Here is a 23220-nt window from a genome sequence, read left to right as displayed (position 1 = left end):
TGGTTACACTTAGCTGTGCTGAGTACGAATGGGATGATTTACTGGATTTTCTACAAGAAGCAAATTCAAATATAGAAAATATTGAATTGAAGACACCTGGAGAACGGTGCTCCCTAGATCCTGTAAATGTCTGCAGATATTTTTTTGATAAACAAGTTTTTATTGTTTTCAGCAGTATAACAACAGAAACTGTCGGGCCCTCCAAATCTCCACCACACAGCAATACAGTAAAAAGCGCACCACATTCCCACCCTCCCCTCAAACTCTCCCCCATCTCCCATACCACCCCGCTAAGGTATGTTGCCCAGCCATTTCCCCCAAACCTTCCGGTATTTCTTGGGACAGCCACGTGCCTGATAAAGAGTCCGTTCCTGCGCCGCACACCAGTCCACCCCGGCGCCCCACTTAGCTATGGTTGGCGGCTGTGGTTGCTTCCACGCCGCTGCAATGTCTCGTTTAGCCACCATCAAGGCCGTCATGAGGAACAGCTGTTCCGGGCGCATACCATCCAAACCATCCGTGATGCCCAATAGGGAGTGTCTAGGCTCATGCGGCACCTCCCACCCCAGGACCTCCGTAAGCTCTGACTCAATGCCCATCCAGAACCCCTCCAGCCCCGGGCAAGACCACACCATATGGAGGAAGTCGGCCGGCTCGGAGCCACAGCAGGGGCAAGCCGCGTCCCCGGAGAGGCCCGCGCCGTGAAGGCGGGCCGGCGTGAGATAAGCAGCATGTAGGTAATAAATTTGGACAAGTCGTAGCCTAGCGGAGGCCGTCACCAAGCGGGGCGCCATAAGGGCGTCCCGCCAGTCTGCCTCGTCCAGGGGACCCACCCAGCCCTCCCAACGTTCCTTAAGGCCCTCAAGGGATGTAGGGGTACAGTTAACGAGGGAGCGGTAAATCCTGGAGATGCCCCCCCCCTCCCCAAATTGCCCAGCATGACGTGAGCCTCCGGGGGGCTGTGGTCCAGCAGCCGGACGTCTAGTGGGGTGTAGGTGCGTATAGCGTGGCGCAGCTGGAGGTATCTATAGAATTGGGAGGAATGGAGGGAGAAGCGCGCCTGCAGCTCTGAAAAGGAACACATTCGCCCGCCCCGCCAGACGTCCCCCAGCTGAGAAATGCCAATTAAGTCCCACGATCTAAAGCCTTCCAGCTCCGCGACCTCCCGCAACCATGTCCCGTGCCACAGAGGAGTGACCCGGGTCAGCCTCCCCGACCAGCGGGTGTGACAGAGAGCGGCTCGCCAGGACAGGAATACGGCCCTGGTGACATCCGGGCAAGAGGCGGGGACGGAAGCGCCATACAGGCGATCCTGAATACCGGAGAAACCCAAATCCCCGAGATCCACCCTGTAGGCTGGGTCAGACCAACCCCCCCCCCCAAACCAGTCATGAATGACCAGAAGGCGGGTGGCCAGATAATAGAGGTAGAGGTCGGACATGCCCAGGCCCCCATCAAAGGTGGGTACGCGGCACGTCGATAGAGCCAGCCGGTGCCTCCCACTACCCCAGAGGAATCTCGTCACCATCCCGTCCAATTCGCGGAACCAAGGTCGTGGAAAGGATAGGGGAGAGTTTTGCAGCACATACAGAAACCGGGGAAGAATCATCATTTTATAGAGGGCCACCCTCCCTAGCGGATTGAGGGGTAACTGGTGCCAACGCGCCAAGTCCGCCTTGGCTTTCTTCAATAGGGGGGTGACGTTAAGTGCCCAGCTCAGCTCCGGGAGGAGGGAGACCCAGATGCCCAGGTATTGAAATGACAACCGGCGGAGAGGGATGGTCTCCTGCCAGTCAAAACACTCCCTGGAGGGGTGCAACAGGACCAAGACCGATTTCCGCGAATTGAGGGATAGACCAGACGCCCGCCCGAAACGACTCAGGATGGAGAGTGCACGAGGTCCGGAGTGCGTCGGGTCGCTCAGATACAGCAGGACGTCATCCGCATAGAGTGCGGTCTTGTCAGCCTCTAGGCCAGGCCACTCCCAGCCCCGAAAAAAGGGGTCGGATCTAATCAGGGCGGCCAGGGGTTCCATCACGAGGGCGAAGAGAAGGGGCGATAGTGGGCAACCCTGCCGCGTCCCTCGGCCGATCCGAAATGGCCTCGATAGCACTCCATTAACCAAAACCCTGGCGCGGGGTTGGGCATAGAGGACTCGCACCATCCCCACGAACCGGGGGCCAAAACCCATGTGGGTCAGGACCTCAAATAGGTATGCCCACCCCACTGAGTCGAAGGCCTTCTCGAAATCAACGAGGAGGAGAGCGAGGTACAGAGACAGCCGATGGCGATGGGCCAGGGCCACATGGAGACGGCGAAGACAGTGGCGGGTGCCCCGAGCGGGCATGAACCCACACTGATCCGAGTGGACCAAGGTTGACAACAAGGGCCGAAGCCGTTGGGCCAGGACCGCCGCGTAGAGCTTCACATCCATGTTAATGAGCGAAATGGGACGGTAGGCCGCCCTGTCGGTGGACGGCGGCATGGATTTAGGCAAAACCACGATCGTGGCCAGGTCCGCCTCCGGGGGGAAGGAACCCCTCTCAATCACTTCCGCATAGTGAGCGCGCAACCGCGGGACCAGGGTGTCTCTGTAGGCGGCGTAGAATTCTTGGGGGAACCCGTCAGGTCACGGGGTCTTCCCCGCAGATGTACGTCCGATGTCATCCCCAATTTCCTCGAGGGAGATGGGGACCTCCAGGCTCTCCCATTCGGACGGCCGAAGCCGGGCGAGGTGAGCGTCCCCAGACGCGAGTAGAGCGGCCAAGGAAAGATCCGGTGCGCGAGCCCGGTAGAGCTGAGAGTAGAACTGGGCAAAAGCAGCCGCCATCTCCACAGAGGAGGACCGGAGCACACCCGAGGAATCGGTGACCGCCGGAATGATACACGACGCCCTGGGGTAGGTGGCCAGGCGGTGTAACAGCACGCCGTTCTTGTCACCCCAACCATACACCCTTGCCACCGAGGACTGCCAGAGGAGTTTGGCCGCCTCGAGGGACCGCTGACAAATCTCCTGGCGAAGGAGCCTCAGCTGCCGGGTCATCACCGGGTCATCGTGCGCAGAGAGAGACTACTCCATCCGTAGCGCCCGGGCCTCGCAGGCAGTGAGCTGTTGCAGCCGCGACTGGCGGTGCCGCACCACATGCGCCTTAGCCGCCCCTCTAATGGTCGCCTTGCATGCCTCCCACAGGGTACCTGCCGACGAGACCGAGCCCTCATTAGTGGAATAGTATTGAGTAAGCTCGGTGCCCACCGCCTTGCACAGCGCCTTGTCCTGGAGGAACCAGGCGCTAAACCGCCACACCGGACGGGCCGTATGCGGCGGAGGACCTAGGCCCAGGAGGACCGGCGAGTGATCCGAAATCCCCCTGGGGAGGATGCGGACGTCTTGGATGCCCCCGCATTCGGCGGGAGGGACAAAGATCATATCAATGCGGGCGTGAGAATGGTGAGCGGCCGAAGTGTGAGTGTACTGACGAGCATGAGGATGCCAGAGCCTCCAGGCGTCGCAGAGGCCCTGGGCCTCGGCCCAGCCGCCAGCTGGCGCGCTCGGGCCGCGCGGGAATCCGAAATCGGTCCAGACGAGGGGCCAAGACGGCATTAAAATCCCCCCCCAAAGACAACAGTACCCCCCGGGAGCGCGGCCAACAGAGAAGCAGCGTGGGATAAAGCCTGCGACAGTCCCGAGGGCGGCGCATAGAGCGGTAGGAAGCTGATCGGTCTACCATCCAGCGTGCCGCAAATAGCAATCCCGGTTCCCTGAGGATCGTGGGTCACCCGTGTAAGGACGAAGGGGAAAGAGCGGCGCAACAGGACCGCCACTCCGCGGGAGCCACGGGCAAACCCTGAATGCCACACCCGATCGTACCCGTAACGCGCCAGGAAAGGGCATTGTTCCCCAAGAAGATGGGTCTCCTGAAGGAGGAGCACGTCGGCCCCCATGCGTTGAGCATACTTAAGGACTGCAGTGCGTTTGAGCCTATCCAACAGGCCGTTCACATTCCAGGATAGTATACGCAGCCGAGCCCCGGGGGCCAAGTCAGCCATGGAAGCAACGGGCATAGTACGCTGCAGGATCGAACACCCAGGGGGGCGCCGGGAGGACCCAAGGCCGCGCCGACGCGCAGGGAGAAGAGGAGGATCGCCCAGGAACCGCGGGGAGAGCAAATGACAAGCGAAAGGGAGCCAGGGAGGCCAAGCGGAGAGCGGGCGCAAGTGGAGCGCATGTGAATGTCAGTGCGGAGCTCTGCAATAGCGCACGCAGGGAACTGCTGTGTGACGCGGCTAAGAAAAACCAGACCCAAACTAAAATGTCTGCAGATATTTTAATCATAGATTTGAAGCTATGATGTCTTTCATATGTAATTAAAAGAATCCACCTATTGGTGAAGTTACTGATTTCCTTTGGACAAAGGAATACCAAAGCTAGAGGTGCTCCTCATACATATGCTTTTATGGATCAAGGATGCACCCAAATTTGGAACTGATTCGGATGAGACTGTTTTACCTTTTATTGAAGATTATGTTACCTGTGCGATTCTGAAAACAGAAGGAGAAAATATCCTTAGACAGCAAGTTTTACGATTTCAAAGTAATCGATGTGGAAAATATTGTCGACGGAAATACAAGTCAAAGGAAATCTTTTACACAAAATGTCGATTAGGTTTTCCACGTCCAGTTATTTCCAAAGGAAGAGTTTTATGTCTGCAGTAAGGCACACTATCACTCGAAAATCACCAAAAAATACTTGGAATATAAAAAAAACAGAAGAACCGAAATACATCAATGATTACAATCCAGTGATTTTAAAGAGGTGGAATGCAAATATGGACATACAATATGTTGCAGATAACTCAATTGCAGTTGCTCGCTATGTCACGTCATATATTACGAAATCTGAGAAGACAGAATGGAAAGAAATGTGAGAGGAAATTTCACAGGAGAAAACACTTAGCAAAAAATTGTACAGCTTCAGCTTGAAGATGCTTTCACATCGGGAAATTGGATCCTACGAATGTTCGGATCGATTGACATCTGCAAGTTTATATTCAAAGTCAAAAGGAATCATCTGGATAAGTCTAGGCCTTGCTGCAGCACGAAATCGAGTTTTGAAATCTGTACAAGAAATTGAATACTTGGCACTGAATGAACCAGAAAGTACAGATATTCTGAAATCAAATATGATGGGATACATACTATCCAAATAGGAGTCCATACCTGGAAAACATATGTCTATATGAAATACTACAACATTATAGTTTTAAAAAAAAATTTACAGAAAAAATAAATGAAGGAAAATACGCTGTAATTGGATCTGAAGCATGTTTGGTAAAGCATGATAAAGGAAATTTGATTAATCACAGGAAATTAAGTGGTGATAACCCAGATAAAAGAGTTTTTCTATTTAGCTCTTCTGCAACTCTTCAAACCTTGGTGGACTGAAATGGAATTACTTGGGAGATTTTGACTGCTATGAAGATTCTTTCAAAGCATGTAAAGATAGCATTGAATGTACAATTTTTCCAAACTATCCACAAATGTTGAATGAAGAGATTAATCAAGAAAGAACTATTGCAGCTGAAATTGCTAGAGATAGTTCTCAAAATAGTCAGAGTTCTGCTCCACAAAGTCAAGATCCACTAGGAAAAGCCATACTTGAAAATGAAGCGGCAATAGCAATGAGTGAAGTGGAAACGGTGATGCAGCAAGCACAACAGGAGAATATTGCTTTGGAAAATTTGGAGGAATGTTTGCATACTGAACAGAAAGAAATATATCACCAAGTTACATAACAGATAAAACATGGATTACTGCATGAAAAGAATGATTGCCAATGTACATCATTTAGACCTATTCTTATGTACAACAGTGGACAAGCTGGAATGGGGAAAAGTTTCTTGATTAAATGTTTGTCAAGTTATCTACAGAAAATAACGGATTCACGTTTATCTTGTGTTGTAACTGCTCCAACTGGGTTAGCAGCACACAACATTAAAGGGATTACATTACATCATCTACTTATGTTACCAGTAGAACATTAAAATAAATTGGAATACCACAAGCTATCTTGAGAAGCTTGTTTCGAAGTTTCAAGAGTACTGAAGAAAATTAAAATTCTGGTAATTGATGAAGTAAGCATGGTCTCAAACTTAATGCTTGCGTTTGTACATTTGAGGATGCAGCAGATTTTAAAAACAAATTACGATGTTTTATTTAACATGTAATTGTATTTGGTAATCTATATATATGAATATAAGGAACTTATCAAGAACATGCGACAAGCAAATGATGAGGATTATGGAAATATTCTTCAAAATATTAGAATTGCTGTCTTAACAAAAGGATGGAAAAAATGTTTTAGAAAGTCGGCTACTAAGAAACTTGTTTCCAAAAGAAAATATTGCAGCTGAAACAATCTACCGAAGAATTGCAGAAAATAAATCTATAAATTTGCCTTATGCCAACACTGAAAGAATGCTCAACATTCAATGAAGAACTGTTGAAACTGGAGAATGAACCGATAATGAAAATGGTAGCTATTGATAAATTAGAACATGAAGGAGTAACTATTCTTTTGCCAGAGAAATAGCAGTTAAAATTAGACTCTTAGGAAAAATCAATATCTAAGACTGCTGGTTTGGAAAAGACCTTGTATGTATGTCTAAACTGCCGGGTAATATTACGGCGTAATTTAGATGTTGAGAAAGGATTAGTAAATGGAGCAATGGGGAAAGTTGTTGACTTTGTTAGTTATGCAAATAGAGATGGAATTTAAATTATTATTATTATTTTTTTTTTTTTTCCAAAACCTTTATTCTTTTAAATCAGTGACACAGCTATTCAGCCGACAACCCGGAGGTACGGCAGCTTTAGAAACAAAACACATGCGAGCGTCCACATTTCACTGACAGGAGAATCAAAGGTTCTGTTTTAAATAAACACAAACCCAAACCTAAACCCAAGCAAGGTGATAAGTACTGAAAGCACAAAAAGGGTTCCCATCAGGGGGAGCGAGCACCATTTCGTCCAACAGACACAGGTCTATAGTAAGGGAAAGGAGGGGAAGTCAGAGACTCAAGAAGACAAACACATACCAGCAAGGAGTACAAAGCCGGAAAGAAAGCTAAGGGGAGAGCTGCTCCTCAGGCGGGTCCGGGTCTGGGGGCAGGCATATGCCCCCTCTGTACTGGTTCCATCGCCCCCATACAGAGTGCCATTTCCGAGGGCGCCCTCGAGCACAATACACTGTCTTCTCCCTAAACATGCTCCAATCCATGTTTTCCATCCACGCTGTCAATGTAGGAGGCCTAGTAGAGCCCCACAGGCGAGCGATGTCGCGCTTGGCTACCATGTTCCCTAGGGTCACCCATTGAGTCTGTGCCGCATCGTGGTCAGTAGGACCCCAAACATTCAGGAGCAAACACCGCGCCTCCGGCTGCATGACGATGCCCGACACCTCCCCCATCACATCGTGGATTCGCTTCCAAAACTCCATAATCGCACCGCATTCCCAAATAATATGTAGGAAGGTGCCCACCATACCACAGCCTCTCTTACATAAGCCCTCCTCAGAGAAACCCATATGGACCAGCCTGGGCCCAGTCACGTAGACCCTATGGAGTATTTTAAGCTGCACCAGCCGCAGGCGCGCGGGGATCGCGACCTCTTTGGGAGAAGAAACTGCATACTGCCAATCCTCATCTAGTTCGAGGCCATCCCTGGTCCATTGATCGGGCAACCCTAGAAGAAGATCCGCCCGAACATTAATTAGTTTCTTATAAATGAGCGAGATCGTACTCTCTGGCATATGGCCATCCAGGATCCGGTCCTCTAACGGAGAGGACTCAGGCACCTTCTCCCCCTCTACAAGGACTGACCGCAAGGCGTGGCACACTTGAGCGTATCGGAAGAACTCCGTGCTCCCTAGCTCATATTCCTTCTGCAGCTCCTCGAATGACTTTATCCTACCCTTAACCAAAAGGTCTCCAACCCTGGATATACCGATCAGGTCCCATTTCTCAAACCCTTTTGTATACCAAAGCTTTCCCAGAATATCGGAGTCAAACAGAGGGGTGGCAAGGGTAAGCTTACCCTTCCAGCCCAGTGAATCCGTCGCCACCTTCCATACATGCACGGCCACCCTGGTGGGCCCCGTAAGGGTTAAGTCCGACGACTTCGAGTACAACGCTCTGTGGTAATTACCCCCACGCAGCAACCATCGGTCCATGGCGTAGCCGGGGCTCAGCGCCAGACCATATACACCATGGTTAATCGCGCTCAACTGAGTGGCCCAATAATAACGTCGAATGTCTGGAAGCGCGATACCCCCGTCATACCACGGAAGCGTCAACTTAGCAATCGCTATGCGCGGACGCCCTTCCCACAATAGTGCACGCTGGTGGCTTTCGACCTCACGGAAATAACTGGCCGGGACCAAGTCAAGGGTATTCTGCAGGGCATAGAGGAAACGGGGAAGAGACATCATTTTAAACAGGGCGGCACGGCCAAGGAGGGAAAGCGGCAACCGCCGCCAGCCCGCCACATCCCGTCGCAGACGTGCCAAGGGAGGGAGCAAGTTCTTCTCGTATCGTAAAATGGGGTCGGTGGAAATATAGATCCCCAAATACATAAAGCCCTGCCGGGCTATCTGGATCGAGCAGTTGCGCGGGACAGGCGGGACATCCCCACACAGGACATACAAGTATGACTTCCCCCAATTAATGACAAGGCCAGAGTTCCTACCGAAAGAAGTCAAGACGTCACAAACCACTATCAGAGATTTCTTAGGCGAGGCGAGGTATAGCAGAATATCGTCGGCGTAAAGTGAAATGCGGTCTTCGTGGTCAGGCGACCAACGAATCCCACGTATATCCGGGTGCCATCGTATCCACGCCGCCAGCGGCTCAAGAGCAAGGGCGAACAACAACGCGACAGGGGACAGCCCTGCCGGGTGCCTCTCCCGATCTCGAACAGTGTCGACGCCCGCCCGTTCACCACGACGCTAGCAAGAGGCCCCTCATAGAGCAACCTCACCCAGCCTACAAATCCAGGCCCAAAGCCGAACTTGGCTAGCATAGCCCACAGGTATGCCCACTCCACCGTATCGAAGGCCATCGTGGCATCGAGGGACGCCACAATAGCCGGCTCCCGCATCGTGCCCGTCCTAGCAATCACTCCATGAAGGCGTCTAAGATTCAGTGCAGTGTTGCGGTGCGGGATAAAGCCCGACTGAGCCGGGTGGATCAAGTCGCCAAGCACCCGGACCAGGCGGTTAGCAAGGATCTTAGCAAGGATTTTCGGCTCAGCGTTGAGAAGTGATATCGGCCGATAGGAGCCACACTTGTCTCGGGGCTTACCGTCTTTATGTATTACCACAATCGTCACCAGCCGTTGATCGAGCGGAAGAAACCCATTCACCCGCGCCTCCACGAACATGGCGAGCAGGTGAGGAGCCAACTTATCCAGACGAAGCTTATACAGCTCAATCGGCAAACCATTTGGGCCCGAGGCCTTACCGGAGCGCAACGCACGGATAGCACACGCCACTTCGTCTACAGTTATATCTCCATCGAGGTCATCCCTATCAATGGCAGAAAGGCAGGGCAGAGCGATATCACGCAGAAGGTCACACGAGTCCTCAGTCGGCCTATCCGAAACCGAGGTGTATACCGTACGAAAATAGTCCGAGAAACACTGAACTATACCGTCGGGGTCAGTGACAACCTCTCCCCCCCATCCATCGACAACTCCGGCACCACTCGATTAACACGCTCTTTTTTATCCAACCACGCCAGCAATTTCCCGGCCTTATCACCAACATCGTACAATCGGCCCTGCTGCTCCCTATTGAGGGTCTTGGCAGCGTTCGTCACCAGATCATATTCCAATTGCTTCAAGCTCAAAGTATGCAGTGTGGCCGTTGCAACATCCTCTTCCACGGCCACTTCTAAAGCCGCTATCTCGTCCTCTACTTGTGTCACCTCGGCGTCACTCCGCCGCTTGGCGGCCACTACCAAGGAAAGGGCCTCCCCTCTCAATACAGTCTTAAAAGCTTCCCACAAGGACACCGCAGATTCAACTGAACCCTGATTATCTTGAAAATAGTGATCAACTGTCTTCAGCAACGCACTGCGCAGCTTGGGGTCACGAAAGTACCAGGGGTTAATGGGAGCCACCCTGCCCCCCACCACCCGGCCAATATCCAGACGGGCCCACACCGGCGAATGATCAGATATGCCCCGTGCCATGTGCCTAGCCTCAGATACCAATGAGGCATGCGCAGCCAGAGTGAGCAAGTAATCAATCCGAGAGAGACTACCGTGGGCCCCGGAGTGAAAGGTATATTGTCTCTGAGTGGGGTGCCGTAGCCTCCAACAGTCTACCAGGCCAAAAGTATCTATAAAGTCAGGAAGCCACTTCTGAGCCCCCCCGGTGTCCCTGGGCGGGTGCCTATCGAGCATTCCAGAACCAACCGCATTGAAGTCTCCTCCCACCACGAGCATCCCTTCGGGGAGTTCCAACAAGGCCTTGCCCAGATCAGCAAACGTGGAGGCCTGCAGGGCAGGAGGGACATAAAACAGAAACCAATACCAACGTTCTGCCCTCCCACCTCCCCGCCACAGCCACAAAGCGCCCCCTGTCATCAGCGATGGTGGAGTCAACCTCAAATGGTAGGGAAGCTCTAACAAGTATGCCCGCACCCCTGGAGCCCGAGGAGAACCCCGAGTGAGCAATGAATTTATAACGCTTTCTGTTAAGTGCATAACATGAATTCCCTATAAGGTGGGTCTCCTGCAGGAGGACCACATCTGGCGAGGTCCGTTTCAAGAATTGCAGGACTATCCCCCGTTTAATACGATCCCCTAAGCCATTAACATTCCAGCTAATTATGTTTAAGCCCCTATCCCCCATCCCCAAACACAAAGAGACCTCCACCCCCCCCGGAGAACCACGATCGGACCATACTGACAACAATTGCTACGCCTTGCAAGAAAAAAACAACCCCAAACAACAACCCCAACATCCCGAATCCCACCCCCCTCCCTGCACCCCTGCGTCAGCTTACAAAGCCCCCCCAACTTGCAGTGTGCCTGTCGCCCTATCAAAAACAAATCTACAAAAAGTACCCCATGGGAGGAAAGAGCTCCTATCTTCCACCCGCCGCCCTCCCATTACTGCAGTAGAATGCGAGTCACTGTCCGGGGCTGAGTCAAAACAGACCGACACCGGAGGTATCACTTCTGTCCATCCTGGTCGCCTTCCGCTCCATCCACGTGGTCCCGGCCGGGCAGTCGCCGAGGGAGCGCATCCAACCAGTCCCCTGACATGTCCGGTGATTCGAAGAAGAAAGTCCGATCCTCATACACCACACGTAGCCTGGCGGGGAAAAGCATGGCATACTTCAGGTCCATCTCCCTAAGCCGCCGCTTCACCCCCAGGAAACTCTGCCTCTGTTTCTGCACCATCTGGGTGAAGTCAGGATAAAAGCTCACAGAGGCATTCTGAAAAGGCACCGGGCCTGTCACCCTCGATGCTTGCAGGATAGCGTCTCGATCCCGAAAATTAAAGATCCGGGCGACAATCGGCCGCGGGGGGGCTCCCACCTTAGGCCGTCCGCCAGGCACTCGGTGAGCCCGCTCAACCGCAAAAAACTTGCCGAGGCCCTTAGGCGCAAGATGATTCACCACCAAGTCCTCGACGAGTAAATCCACGGAGAGCTCCTCCGAAGTTTCCGGGACCCCAATAAGGCGCACATTGTTGCGCCGGGCCCGACCTTCAAAGTCTTCGAGCCGGCGGGCGGAGAGGTCATTCGCGGTTCGTAACTTACGAACCTCAGCCTGGAGTTCCGAGACATCGTCCGCGAGGCCCGTAGTCTTGAGGTCCAGGGACTTGACCCGCTCATTGGTTTTGCCCAGGTCCGCGCGAATCAAGTTGACATCAACCAAAATCATGTCCACCTTGTGCGCCAGGGTCTCGAACTGTCGCCCAATCGAAGATTGCATCCCATCTATCGCCCCCTTGATATCCTGCAATGATAACTCCGAGGCTGGGGATGAATCGGCCTTCTGTGCTTCCAGCGACTGTCCCGAACCACCAGGCGACCCCTTCTGCTGGGCATAGCGATCCATATTGTTGGATTGGGTATAGCCTCCCCGCCTGGTAGTCTTAGACTTCGGCTTGTCTGCCTCCGATTTGGTCGACATCCCGAACAGCAGGGCGGTCAGTCGCAAAAAGACGTCCCTCACTCAGCCAGAGGAAACAGGGTTAACTAGGACTTCAGCAGCCAGCCAGGGTCGAGTGGAGGTCTTCCAGACAACAGGGGATCGGCATGAAGCACTCCCAACCCAGAGCAAGCAAAGGGCGAGAAAGCGAAAGTGAAAGTGCAGCGGCACCCGTCCGCCAGTTCACACCTCCCAAGGCCGCTGTTGTTCAATTAGTGGCCGGGCATCCTGCCAACGCAAGCCCCTGGCATCCTTCGGAGGTAGGCCGCAATCTTCCGCCATGCACAACTTCGGTCCCCGGTGGGCGATCTTAGCCCGGACAACGTCAATCGCCCCAGCTGTGACTCATCTGCAGGATTCCGTGCATGAAAATCAGGATTTAGGACAGGATGATTGCAGGAGGGCGCGAGGGTCGCGGGAGCTCAAGGCTCACGCGGCCATCTTGGTCAAGCGCTAGGCTCCTCCCCCTGGAATTTAATTTTTGAAGATTAAATTTGATCAGATTGAAGAGGTGAAACAGATTGGACACTGTTCTGTTAGTTTCTTGCTTGTAAACGATTTGTATGTTCGTAGAAAACAGTTTCCTGTGTGTTTAGCATATGCAGTGACTATTCATAAATCTCAAGGTTTAAGTGTAGACAGTGCTTTGGTAAATATTGGATGTTCTGTGTTTAAGGAGGGTATGGCATATGTTTCATTATCTCGAGTAAGAACATTATCCGGATTGTATTTGATTGATTTTGATGACCAAAAGGTTAGTGCAGATGTAAATTGTGTAAAAGAGTACAATAGGTTAAGAAGACTATGCTCCTAGCTTAGGTGAATATCCTATTTATGAAAAACGTTTAATACGTCCAAAACGAAAATATGATAAAGATTTTACTGAGGTTGCAAAGAAAAAAAGAATTGAAAAGAATGAGGAGTCTGGAAAGAAAATAGAAGGGAACATGGTTGCTAATATTGTAGGATATCAGTTTGAAAATAGTTCAGGTATCAACTGCTATGCTAATGTAATAGTCAAAGTTGTGTTTTTTTTTTAGAAAAACTACAGCATGCAATTATGGAAAATCGAGGAAAAAGATTTTGTTCTTAGTTACATTATATTTGAGAAGTTGAAAACTGATAAAACGAAAATCCATACTGCTTCTGATGTGCGGATTCTTCTGGATATATGTTCTGGATCTTCACAACTTACACCGAATGTACAACAAGATGCTCAAGAATTTCTAATGTTTATGCTTGCAGTATTAGAAGATGAAGGTATACAAACCAGTTTGGACTACGTTACAGATGGGTTCATACATGTGACATCTGTTCATTTTCATCTACTACTAAAATAGACACTGAACGATTCATATATTTGACAATGCCAGATTTGAAAACAGTGTCTTTCAATGATTTAGTAAAATCAGCTAATCAACATATGGAATGTACTCATGGCAAATCAGAAATGTTGTCACCATTATTTATACAAAAATGTGGACAATATATTATTTTAATGCTTCAACGTTGTAGAGCAGATGGAACAAAATTGAAAAACCAATTATTTTTTTTGTGGCAGGTCAAGTTTCAATTTCAGGAAGAACTTTTAAGTGGCTATTGTTTTCCACGATCGAACTACTTCAACATCTGGACACTATACTGTATATTTAAAATGCAATAAAGGATGGACACTAGGAGTATACATTTTGGTTGCCTAATGAATTACTGAATTCATATTTAATATTTTTGATGCCAAAATTCTTAGAAGATGTCAACATGAATTACTGACTATATTTTGGATATTTCCACTAGAAATGATTTTAGATACATCATTCACCCTATTGGAAGCATGTGAATATGATTTTAGAAGTCTATCTTGGATATCCTCATTGCAAATGTTTTCAGAAACATCATTCGGCCTATTAGGAAAGTATGTATATGAATTCCAAAATTTATTTCCGATATACTTAATGGAAATATTTTCAGAAACATCATTCGGCCAGTTAGGAAGGTGTTGGTAACGGATTCAATTATTGATTCTGTTCTTTCATATTGCATTTGGAAAATTGTGTTCGAAAGAAGGTGGTCATACATTTGATCTTTTTGTTATATACTATGTTATTAAGGATGTTAATTTGTGAAAATGTAAATACCAAGCTTTGCTTGTTGTAGATATTTTGAAGAGAAATATGTTTTTTTTAACAATCTTTTTGATTGTATTTTTTTGCCCGCTGTCATCTGATGATCAACATTGAAATCACTGTTTATGGTGAAATTCAATACAATCTGAAGACAGCAAAACAAGGCAAATTGAATTTGTGATGTAATTGTATGCTTATGTTGTGTTGCAAAAACTATAAAATTATATTTAATAACAGGATTTTTTCTTCTCTTTTACAGACCTTATTACTAAAGTTTAAAATATTTTAAATTTGCATTAAAAAAAGAAGTGAATTTAATTTACTAATAATTTGATATCTACTTGAAAACAGGTAAGATTAATTCACCCAGGTACTACACTTGCAGTCTATCAAAGATACTGTCATTCCCCATGCCCATCTTCAGTCACCCAGCCAGTACTATATACTAATGCAATCTGTCCACTAATACCCAAGCACTTCTAAATACACTATGCACTCTCTATACAGCACTATAATCATCTAGTTACTAGTCACGTACTTATGGAATGGCCTAATTACTAATACAAGTACATCTACAATATTCTGTACACTATCCATGCAGATCTCTAACCACCTATATACTATTAATAAACTCTTCTAAATACGAAGTTATTACCCATGCAGTGTAGGAATCCTCCTGTGAGTCCGATGCACTCCTCCAATCACCCATCCAAGCAATAAGTAAGCACTTATAAATTCACCATGCACTCGGTTTCCTGCACTGTAATTATTCCAGTTACTAGTCATGTACTGATGGAATGGACTAGTTACTTACACAAGTATCCACTATTATTATTAATAGTAGCTTTCAGTGAAGATAGTTAGAAATTAGCATTTAAAAAAACGTTTGAAATTCACTGAAAAAACCATAGATTTCAGGCACGTTATAGTTAGAAATGAGCATTTAAAAAACCTTTGAAATTCACTGAAAAAAACATAGCTTTCAGGGACGTTATAGTTCGTTGGACATTTCACTCATACAAAACCAGTGAAATTCCGCCGTTATAGTTAGTTCAGCTAACTATAACTCGCGGCCCCGCAATACACTGCCGATGACGTCACATATTACATCACTCATGACATGGTTAGTGACATCACTCATGACATTACCGATGACATCTCAAATGACATCACTGATGACATCATCCATGTGATAATTTCATGCATCTTCTCACACCCTAATATAACTTTTGTTACACCCACTCTAAATTACAGACTGCCATTCTCAAATCCATAGACACTCCAACACCAATAACTACATACCCACTCACTGATTCTTAGGTCTACACACACATACACTCACCCGTACAGTCACTCATACTTGCGTTCAATTCGTACAGGACTATCATATGCACTCATACACCTATACAGACACTCGCACACCGCCACTCATCAATAGAGGTACTCACACACCTAGTCAGTCATGCAAATAATTAATCACACTCCCATTTACTTACCTATAGTTATACACACACACCAGCTCACTTACTCATAAAAATACTAGCACATTCTTACGCTCTTATACAATCCCTGATACAAGCACACACTCATCCATACTGCCACTCGCACAATTACACACTCTCACTTATAGCCATTTATATACTCTAACACACATATATACTGCCTTTCACATATGTAGTTACTCACACATGTACCACTGAGATAACCATTCACTCACTAACACACCCATACACACACTCACCCACCCATACAGTCCATCACAGATGCACTCTTGAAACCATGCACCCAGTGAATTACCCACTCACACATCTATCACACACACCCCACCCACACAAACACTCAGGCACCCATACAGATACTCAGACAACCAATCAATAACTCATATAGACACTCATGTACCTATTCACAAACCCATGCAGCCGCTTACACACCAACAGACAGACGGATACATACATTCACACAGTTTAGTCACTAACCCATGCATTCAGTAAGATACGTTTAATCACTCACTTATAGAGTCAGTCATGTACCTACTAAATCATCCATTCAGACACTTATACACCCACTCATTCTTCAATACGCCTTTCGCTATATATATCAAACATATTTAAACTTTACATAAACACACAGTCACTGGATGATGTCATGAGTGATGTAATTTGAAATGTCATGAGTGATGTCACTGACCATGTCATGAGTGATGTAATATGTGACATCAGCAGTGCATTGCGGGGGCGTGAGTTATAGTTAGCTGAATTAACTATAACGGGGGAATTTCACTGGTTTTGTACGAGTGAAATGTCCAACTAACTATAACGCCCCTGAAACCTATGTTTTTTTCAGTGAATATATTATATATATATATATATATATATATATATATATATATATATATATATATATATATATATATATATATATATATAGAGAGAGAGAGAGAGAGAGAGAGAGAGAGAGAGAGAGAGAGAGAGAGAGAGAGAGAGAGAGAGAGAGAGAGCGAGGGTGAGAGCGAGGGTGAGAGCGAGGGTGAGAGCGAGGGTGAGAGCGAGGGTGAGAGCGAGGGTGAGAGCGAGAGAGAGAGCGAGAGAGAGAGCGAGAGAGAGAGCGAGAGATTACGTAGGAGCAACAAGGCACATGTAACTCACTTTGCTACCAAGGGGGATGGCTAATTTAAAGACACAATAATGCAGACTTAGCGGGTTAAACTATGTAGGTTGCTTCATGAGTACATTTACTTATTTTCCTAATTAGAACCAATCCTAATTCACTGGACACTCTAAATTGGTCTTACCCAGATTAACGCACTGCATAATATTACCAATGAGTAGCTGTGCTGGGGCGAGAAGCCTTGTGTGAGCGTCCATTTACTACAGGAGCTTTCATCTCTTTTTCCTTACAAATATATTTATAGCCACACTCAGATATTTTACCTCTGTGCATTTCATCTTTATCCAGTGCTGACCTAGCAAGAAAGGGGCCATTCTCACACTATTGTACTAAGAGCCTGTGCCTCTACACTGCAGAGGAAACACATAGGTGAGGTCCGCACAACTAGAATCATCATTAAAGTGAATCTGCCTTTTTTTTATCTCCACATGTATTCTTGTGAGATATACATTTGCTGCATGGAAAAATTAATGGACAGCAGCAAAGCATGTATGCTGGTGTTGCTCACTGCAGTGTCACACATTAAGCCAACTTGTAGGTGTATTTGTGTTTCAATAAATAACATACACAAGCTAAGGTTTTCTTCAATGCAAGTCATTCACCAAGAAACTCGATGGTGCTGAGTGAAACGACACTGCCATCACAAAATAAAGAAACAGTAACTCACCTGGCGAAAGATCTCATTGACGAAATTCACGTAGCCACGAGTAGACAATAGAATTCTTTGTACCATTTCATATTCTGCCTTTTTTTCTTCTTCAATGCTACATAGACTGGAATTGCTTAGTCGTCTATCAGACAATGTGCTGCTGTTGGAATGGTTCTTTTCCTGCTCCAGCTGTGTGTTAGTCTCAGTCTCAGTGTTTTTCTCTTGCATAGTGTTCCCAACAGTCACATTCTATAAATGGAGAAAAAAAAGACCCTTATTGCTCACAAATCAAACAGATTAAAAGAAAACACGGCCCTAACTACAATCATAAGGCAGCCATGCCACAAAGGTAGAGGACGAGCACACATTAACTTGAAAAAGCATGACGAATTCCAAGAATCACTCAATATCAGACGTGAACTGTTGGAAATAGTAGCCCTCATAAAGACTTTTGTTATGGCTTGTTACACTATTTAGTTTCACTTAGTCTTGTTTTCCAAATAAATTAAGTATCATACACAGGCACCGAGATTGAGTTCTAGACCCTCAGTGAGCCGTGGCTTATGTTAGAGACAGAAAGAGGTGCGAAGAGGCTGACGTTGTGCTTTTAGAGGGCAAGGTTTCCCTACTGGAAAATAAGATCCATAACTTCCTTGAAAAGGTGAAGTTGGCAAGCACACAGTTAAACAACATTTTTACTGAGATTGCAAGGAGCCTCAGGGTCCCTTCTCTTCTACTGCTGGGTTAGAAACACATATCGTGGTTCATCATCCGTGAAGCAATTACAACTGGATCAAGAGAAAAGATAAACAGAAACACTCTACCCCAACCCTTCATCCCCTCAAGCATCTGTCAACCCGTCAGTAACACAAATAAAAACACACTGTGCAACATAAAGAACAAGGAAACTGTCTGATTGAATGTTGAACCAAACGCCAGCGTTGAGATGGGACCCCTATGTATGGTCAGTAGTAGTACCCGGTAGAGCAGTTAAAAGTAATGAAATAGAGGTGTTGGGATGATGAATCTAATGCTGCTAATTCTCCATCTGACAGTGGTTGGGACAGTTTCGGTAGCAGCATCTTTAGGGTGAAGTCGTCAGGAAGCTTTCCAACGCAAAACACCACAAATGAACATACCTAAGGCCACCTTACATGCATCCACCTATCAACTGTGGAACAAACTCAATTTTGAACACTTCGAAACGCAACTAGTTTCCAACACAAATCTAGACACAATAAATTCCATTCAGAAACTTTATCAGTGGTTCCAGGAAGCATTTGATATCCTAATGCGACTAAGAACAACAAAACAGGACAAAAGAAAACGAGCACCCTGTTGGAATGCTGAACCAAAAAAAAAGAAAAAACAATACATTTCAAAGCTGCAACGCACCTGGCTCACAACAAATTGTAATCAAGACAAACTTCACCTACAAAACCTTAACAGAATATGCAAATCAACAATCAAAAAAGCTAAATAAAAAAAGGTACTATTCAGACACAATTCAAAATGCTAAATGTACAAATAAAGAATTTTATAAAATTCTCAGTGAATTTCGTAATCCTAAATAAACAGAAGGAACTCATCCCATGCCTCAACAATTTTCTGACAAACTGGCAAATGATTACACAACAAAGCAGAAATGTTGGGCTCCTATTTATCACAAAGGAATGCCACCAGCACCAACCCATTTCCAACAATCCCCTCCAAGGGTAGGCTAACCCAGCCTCTGCATTCCTTCAAACAACTATCACAAAGTGAATTTATAGATCTGGTCAAAGCAAGCAAGCCAGCAAGCTGCCCTTCTGACCCTTGTCCACCACAAGTCTTCAAGAACATTCTTTTAAACTACCTCTGCTGCCACACCAGTAAGAAAAATCCTCAATAATTCTTCAACTACAGGAATCTTTCCAGAACACTTAAAAAAGGAATACTAATAGGTCCATGATTTAAGAATACAAACCTGGACTCGCATGACCCAAACAAACTACAGACCAATTACAAATGGACTTTTCCTGGGCAAACTGATCAAAATCTATCAAAGATAACTCCATACTTTCAGACTTCCAAACAGGATTCCATCTAGGAAGAGGCACAGAATCATCCCTCATCGCCATCTGAGATGACCTTAAAAACATAGTAGACCTGAACGGGGTCACTCCACTACTTCTCTTGGATCTTTGAGCTCCTTCGACAAAATTGACCATGACAGTCTAAATCAAAGACTCTACAAAACTGGCATAGAGGGGACTGCTCTCGACTGGATTACATCCTACCTTCGAAACAGAACAAATTTCATCCATACTCCCACCTTTCTCATAACCATACTTCACAAAAGCAGGGGTCCCTCAAGGCTGTATAATCTCACCAATGCTTTTCAGCATTTACATGAAGTCATTACCTGCAATGATCAATGAATTTCATCAGCTCACTTGCTACAACTATGCAGATTACACACAAGTATTTCTTAAACTGGAAAGCACCAAAGACATTGGAAATTCAAAAATCTTCAGTTGCCTCAGAGCAGTTGATAAGTGCATGACGTGGAGACACCTCAAATTGAGTGTTTTCAAAAGTAGAAATACTCCCATGTGGCGACTGGAAAAATTATGAGCCACTCTATGCCTGGCCGGACGACCTGGGACCACCTCCTAAAGTATCTAAGGAAGTAAGAAACCTTGTGATTACCATGGACTCCAAATTATCAATGAATGCCAAAGTGGAAAAGTTAGCAAGATCAAGCTTCATTACTATGAAGACTCTGCAACGCATCTTCTCCCACCTTGGATTTCCACACAAGGTCCAAGCTACTATCTCACTTGTTCTGTCTAAACTTGATGTCAATGGCCTCTACCACGGATCATCTTTATCAACTATGAAAAACCAACAGCAAATTCAGAAATCTGCTGTCAGACTACTCCTACATGTAAAGCCACAAGCCCACAAATCCACTACCTTGAGGGCCATACATTGGTTACCAATTGCTAGAAGATCCACCTTCAAGCTGCTCTGTATCACCCATAGGGTGACCCACTGACATGGGTACAAATTCAGGAGAGTGAGTGTAAAAATTCAGGACAAAGGGTCAAAATTCAGGACAGAAGGTCAGAATTCAGGACAAAAATGTTGGACAAAAGGTACATTTTACAGACAATTTAGAGGAGGTCGCGCAATATTACATAGGTAAACAGACAACCAACACAAGCACAAGTCAAAATAAGTTTATATTCGGTTGAGAGAACCTTGCACTGCATCTGTTGTGTGCCAGAGTGAAACTTAAATACCTGCGTTTGCATATTGGATGCACCTGGGTAACATGACCCAAAATGAAACCTCTACCCACCCCAGAGGTTGGCCCCTGGTGAGGTGACAGGAGCCCATAAACAAAATTAGTTTGCCATGCCCTGGGCTCTGGCAGGAGCAGTGGCAGCTGGTGACATTTGAAAGTGGTGAGCCGTAAAAGTTTGTGATGAGTGTCCAGCGGCGAGCGCAGCAAGCGAGCCTGAATGTCATTAGGGGGGCTCGGGTGGGGGGTTCTCCCCCGAGAAAAGTTTGAAAAAAGAGTGGGCAGTTGGTGCCTTTTCAAGAATATTTGAGAAAAAAAAGAAGGTTAATAAAGCAACTGTGAAAGTGTAGTTATTATATTGATAAAGAGATTTCATATGACAATGACGTAGGGAGCTGCTTATTCAGTATAGCCACATAGCTGTTCGTTTGTCTGACATGGCTGCCCATCTCTCTCTGTCCTGGCTCCCCTCGAGCCCCAGCCTCTATCTTCCCTCTTGCCAGGCCCTACTGTTTTTGTGCTCTCCCTTATCTCCACCTAGCTCCTAGACAGTCAACTCCTTGTGCTGCCTGTGTTCCCTCGTTTCCAGCACATTTTTTGTGTGCTAGAAGTTTCTTGTGCTATCGTTTGACACCTTTACATTGCTCGTATGCTCCCTCTCCTCCTGATGCTCTCTCTCTCTCTCTCTGGATCATCAGCCTCCTGTGGTATCCTTTGACTCCAGTGCTTTAGTCCTGCAATCCCTACTCCCTGTGCTCTCTCCTTCACTGCACCCCCAGCCTCCTGCAATCTCAAATATCAGATCCAGAACATCACGCTAAGTGAATTCTCCAGATCATTCTAAGATACTCTGTTCACAACAAACGCACACTAACTCTTGTACATGCAAAGAACTATCCAGAGAACTGTCAATCCGACAAACCTGCAGAACTATTCCTACAGTGACATAATTGATCTGCATTATCTTTAAAATTATCTGTTTACAACTCCCTTACTCCACACATGCATTCAATTTTGTGATTCGCATAGTTGGCGATCACAAAAATGCCTAGTACGTGAGGCCTTTTGCTAGTGGGATACGCTAGATGCACTGTGGGATAGACTACCTTACATCATTCCTTAGGTTAGTCTGTCTTGTTTATGTAGCCACACAAATGAAGCCAACAGTATGGTAGGCAACAACATCAAAATATAAAGAAGAGTAAAATAAGTAAAAGCAACATAATTAAGGAAAGAAGACAGTGAGTACTCTAGCTTCCCATTACGCATGCCAACATAATCATTCTACAGTGTTACTTCTATTCTGTAAGAAAGCTGAGCACATGCTGCAGTGATTTACATAATAACCTGCAAGTTATACTTCAGACACTTTGCTGGTGCCTTTCAGCGTTTCACCCTTTTATGGATCATAAAATGACGATCAGTGGGGTCATATAAGCTATATTGCGCAAAGCTCATGACACAATTCTATATTTGGTGCAAGCTATATAACACCATATCAGAAATCCTGTTAACCAAAGCAAATTTTGCTGAACCTATTCGTTTAAGGCTACCACTTTCAAATGTCACCAGCTGCCAGCTGCCACTGACTTTGTCTTGGCTATTAGTGATGTCCCAGAATAAGATGATGGTACTATGCATTTTATGGAAAGCACTGCATGGTCTGACGCCTAATTATTTTACTCTAACAATACCACAAAGTTGGTTACATTTGCAGCAGATTCAAAACTTGCTATCCATAAGTGGCACTTTTATAAGATGGTAGTGAGATGGCAAGGACTTGGGGGTAGCTGGGGTATTGTTATTGATCCAGTTGTTGGTATCACTTTGTTCTGTCTCAGGTTTTCTTGGTTTTCAGCATGAGCTTTGAAGATTATTACCTTTATTACTTGTGCCTGTAATATTTTTTTAACTTTTTTTTAGAGTTTATTTATTCTTTTTCGCAGTGTGTTACTTCATGGATTCTTATAAAGCACACTTACTTCAGAGACTGAACTCATGAATTCTTGACCAGCGATATTAAACAGGTGCTGTGTATTACAAAAATGAAGTAAGGTGAAAGGCATGCTCAAAGAGCTGGATTTTGAGCCTACCTTTCAACACAGTCAGAACTCCAAGATCCCTAATAGGCGGCAGAAAGGCATTCCATTCCAGGCCACAGAAAATGAAAATGTATGTCCACTCTGCCTAGTTGGTCTGAATCTTGACACACAGGGCAACATGTTTTTTGCGGTCTGCAGTGCCTTCTGAGGGTTATACATTTTAAAACGT

The 23220-nt window shown here is 46.3% G+C and overlaps 1 protein-coding gene across 7 annotated transcripts in view; it reads right to left on the bottom strand.

Annotated features, from left to right (window-relative positions):
- The window catches only part of RALGAPA2 (Ral GTPase activating protein catalytic subunit alpha 2), a 1855355-nt gene that overhangs the window by 1360772 nt on the left and 471363 nt on the right, over nt 1–23220 (bottom strand). For all 7 annotated transcript variants that reach the window (XM_085612413.1, XM_085612412.1, XM_085612410.1 and 4 more), the window contains exon 10: nt 17679–17909. In XM_085612413.1, coding sequence (XP_085468539.1) covers nt 17679–17909 — 231 coding nt within the window. The remainder of the gene's footprint in view (nt 1–17678; nt 17910–23220) is intronic.

Source organism: Triturus cristatus, chromosome 6 (assembly GCF_964204655.1).
Source record: "Triturus cristatus chromosome 6, aTriCri1.1, whole genome shotgun sequence".
Classification (NCBI taxonomy): domain Eukaryota; kingdom Metazoa; phylum Chordata; class Amphibia; order Caudata; family Salamandridae; genus Triturus; species Triturus cristatus.
The sequence above is the reverse complement of the archived record's forward strand: the minus strand, read 5'-3'. Positions and strand labels throughout refer to the sequence as shown.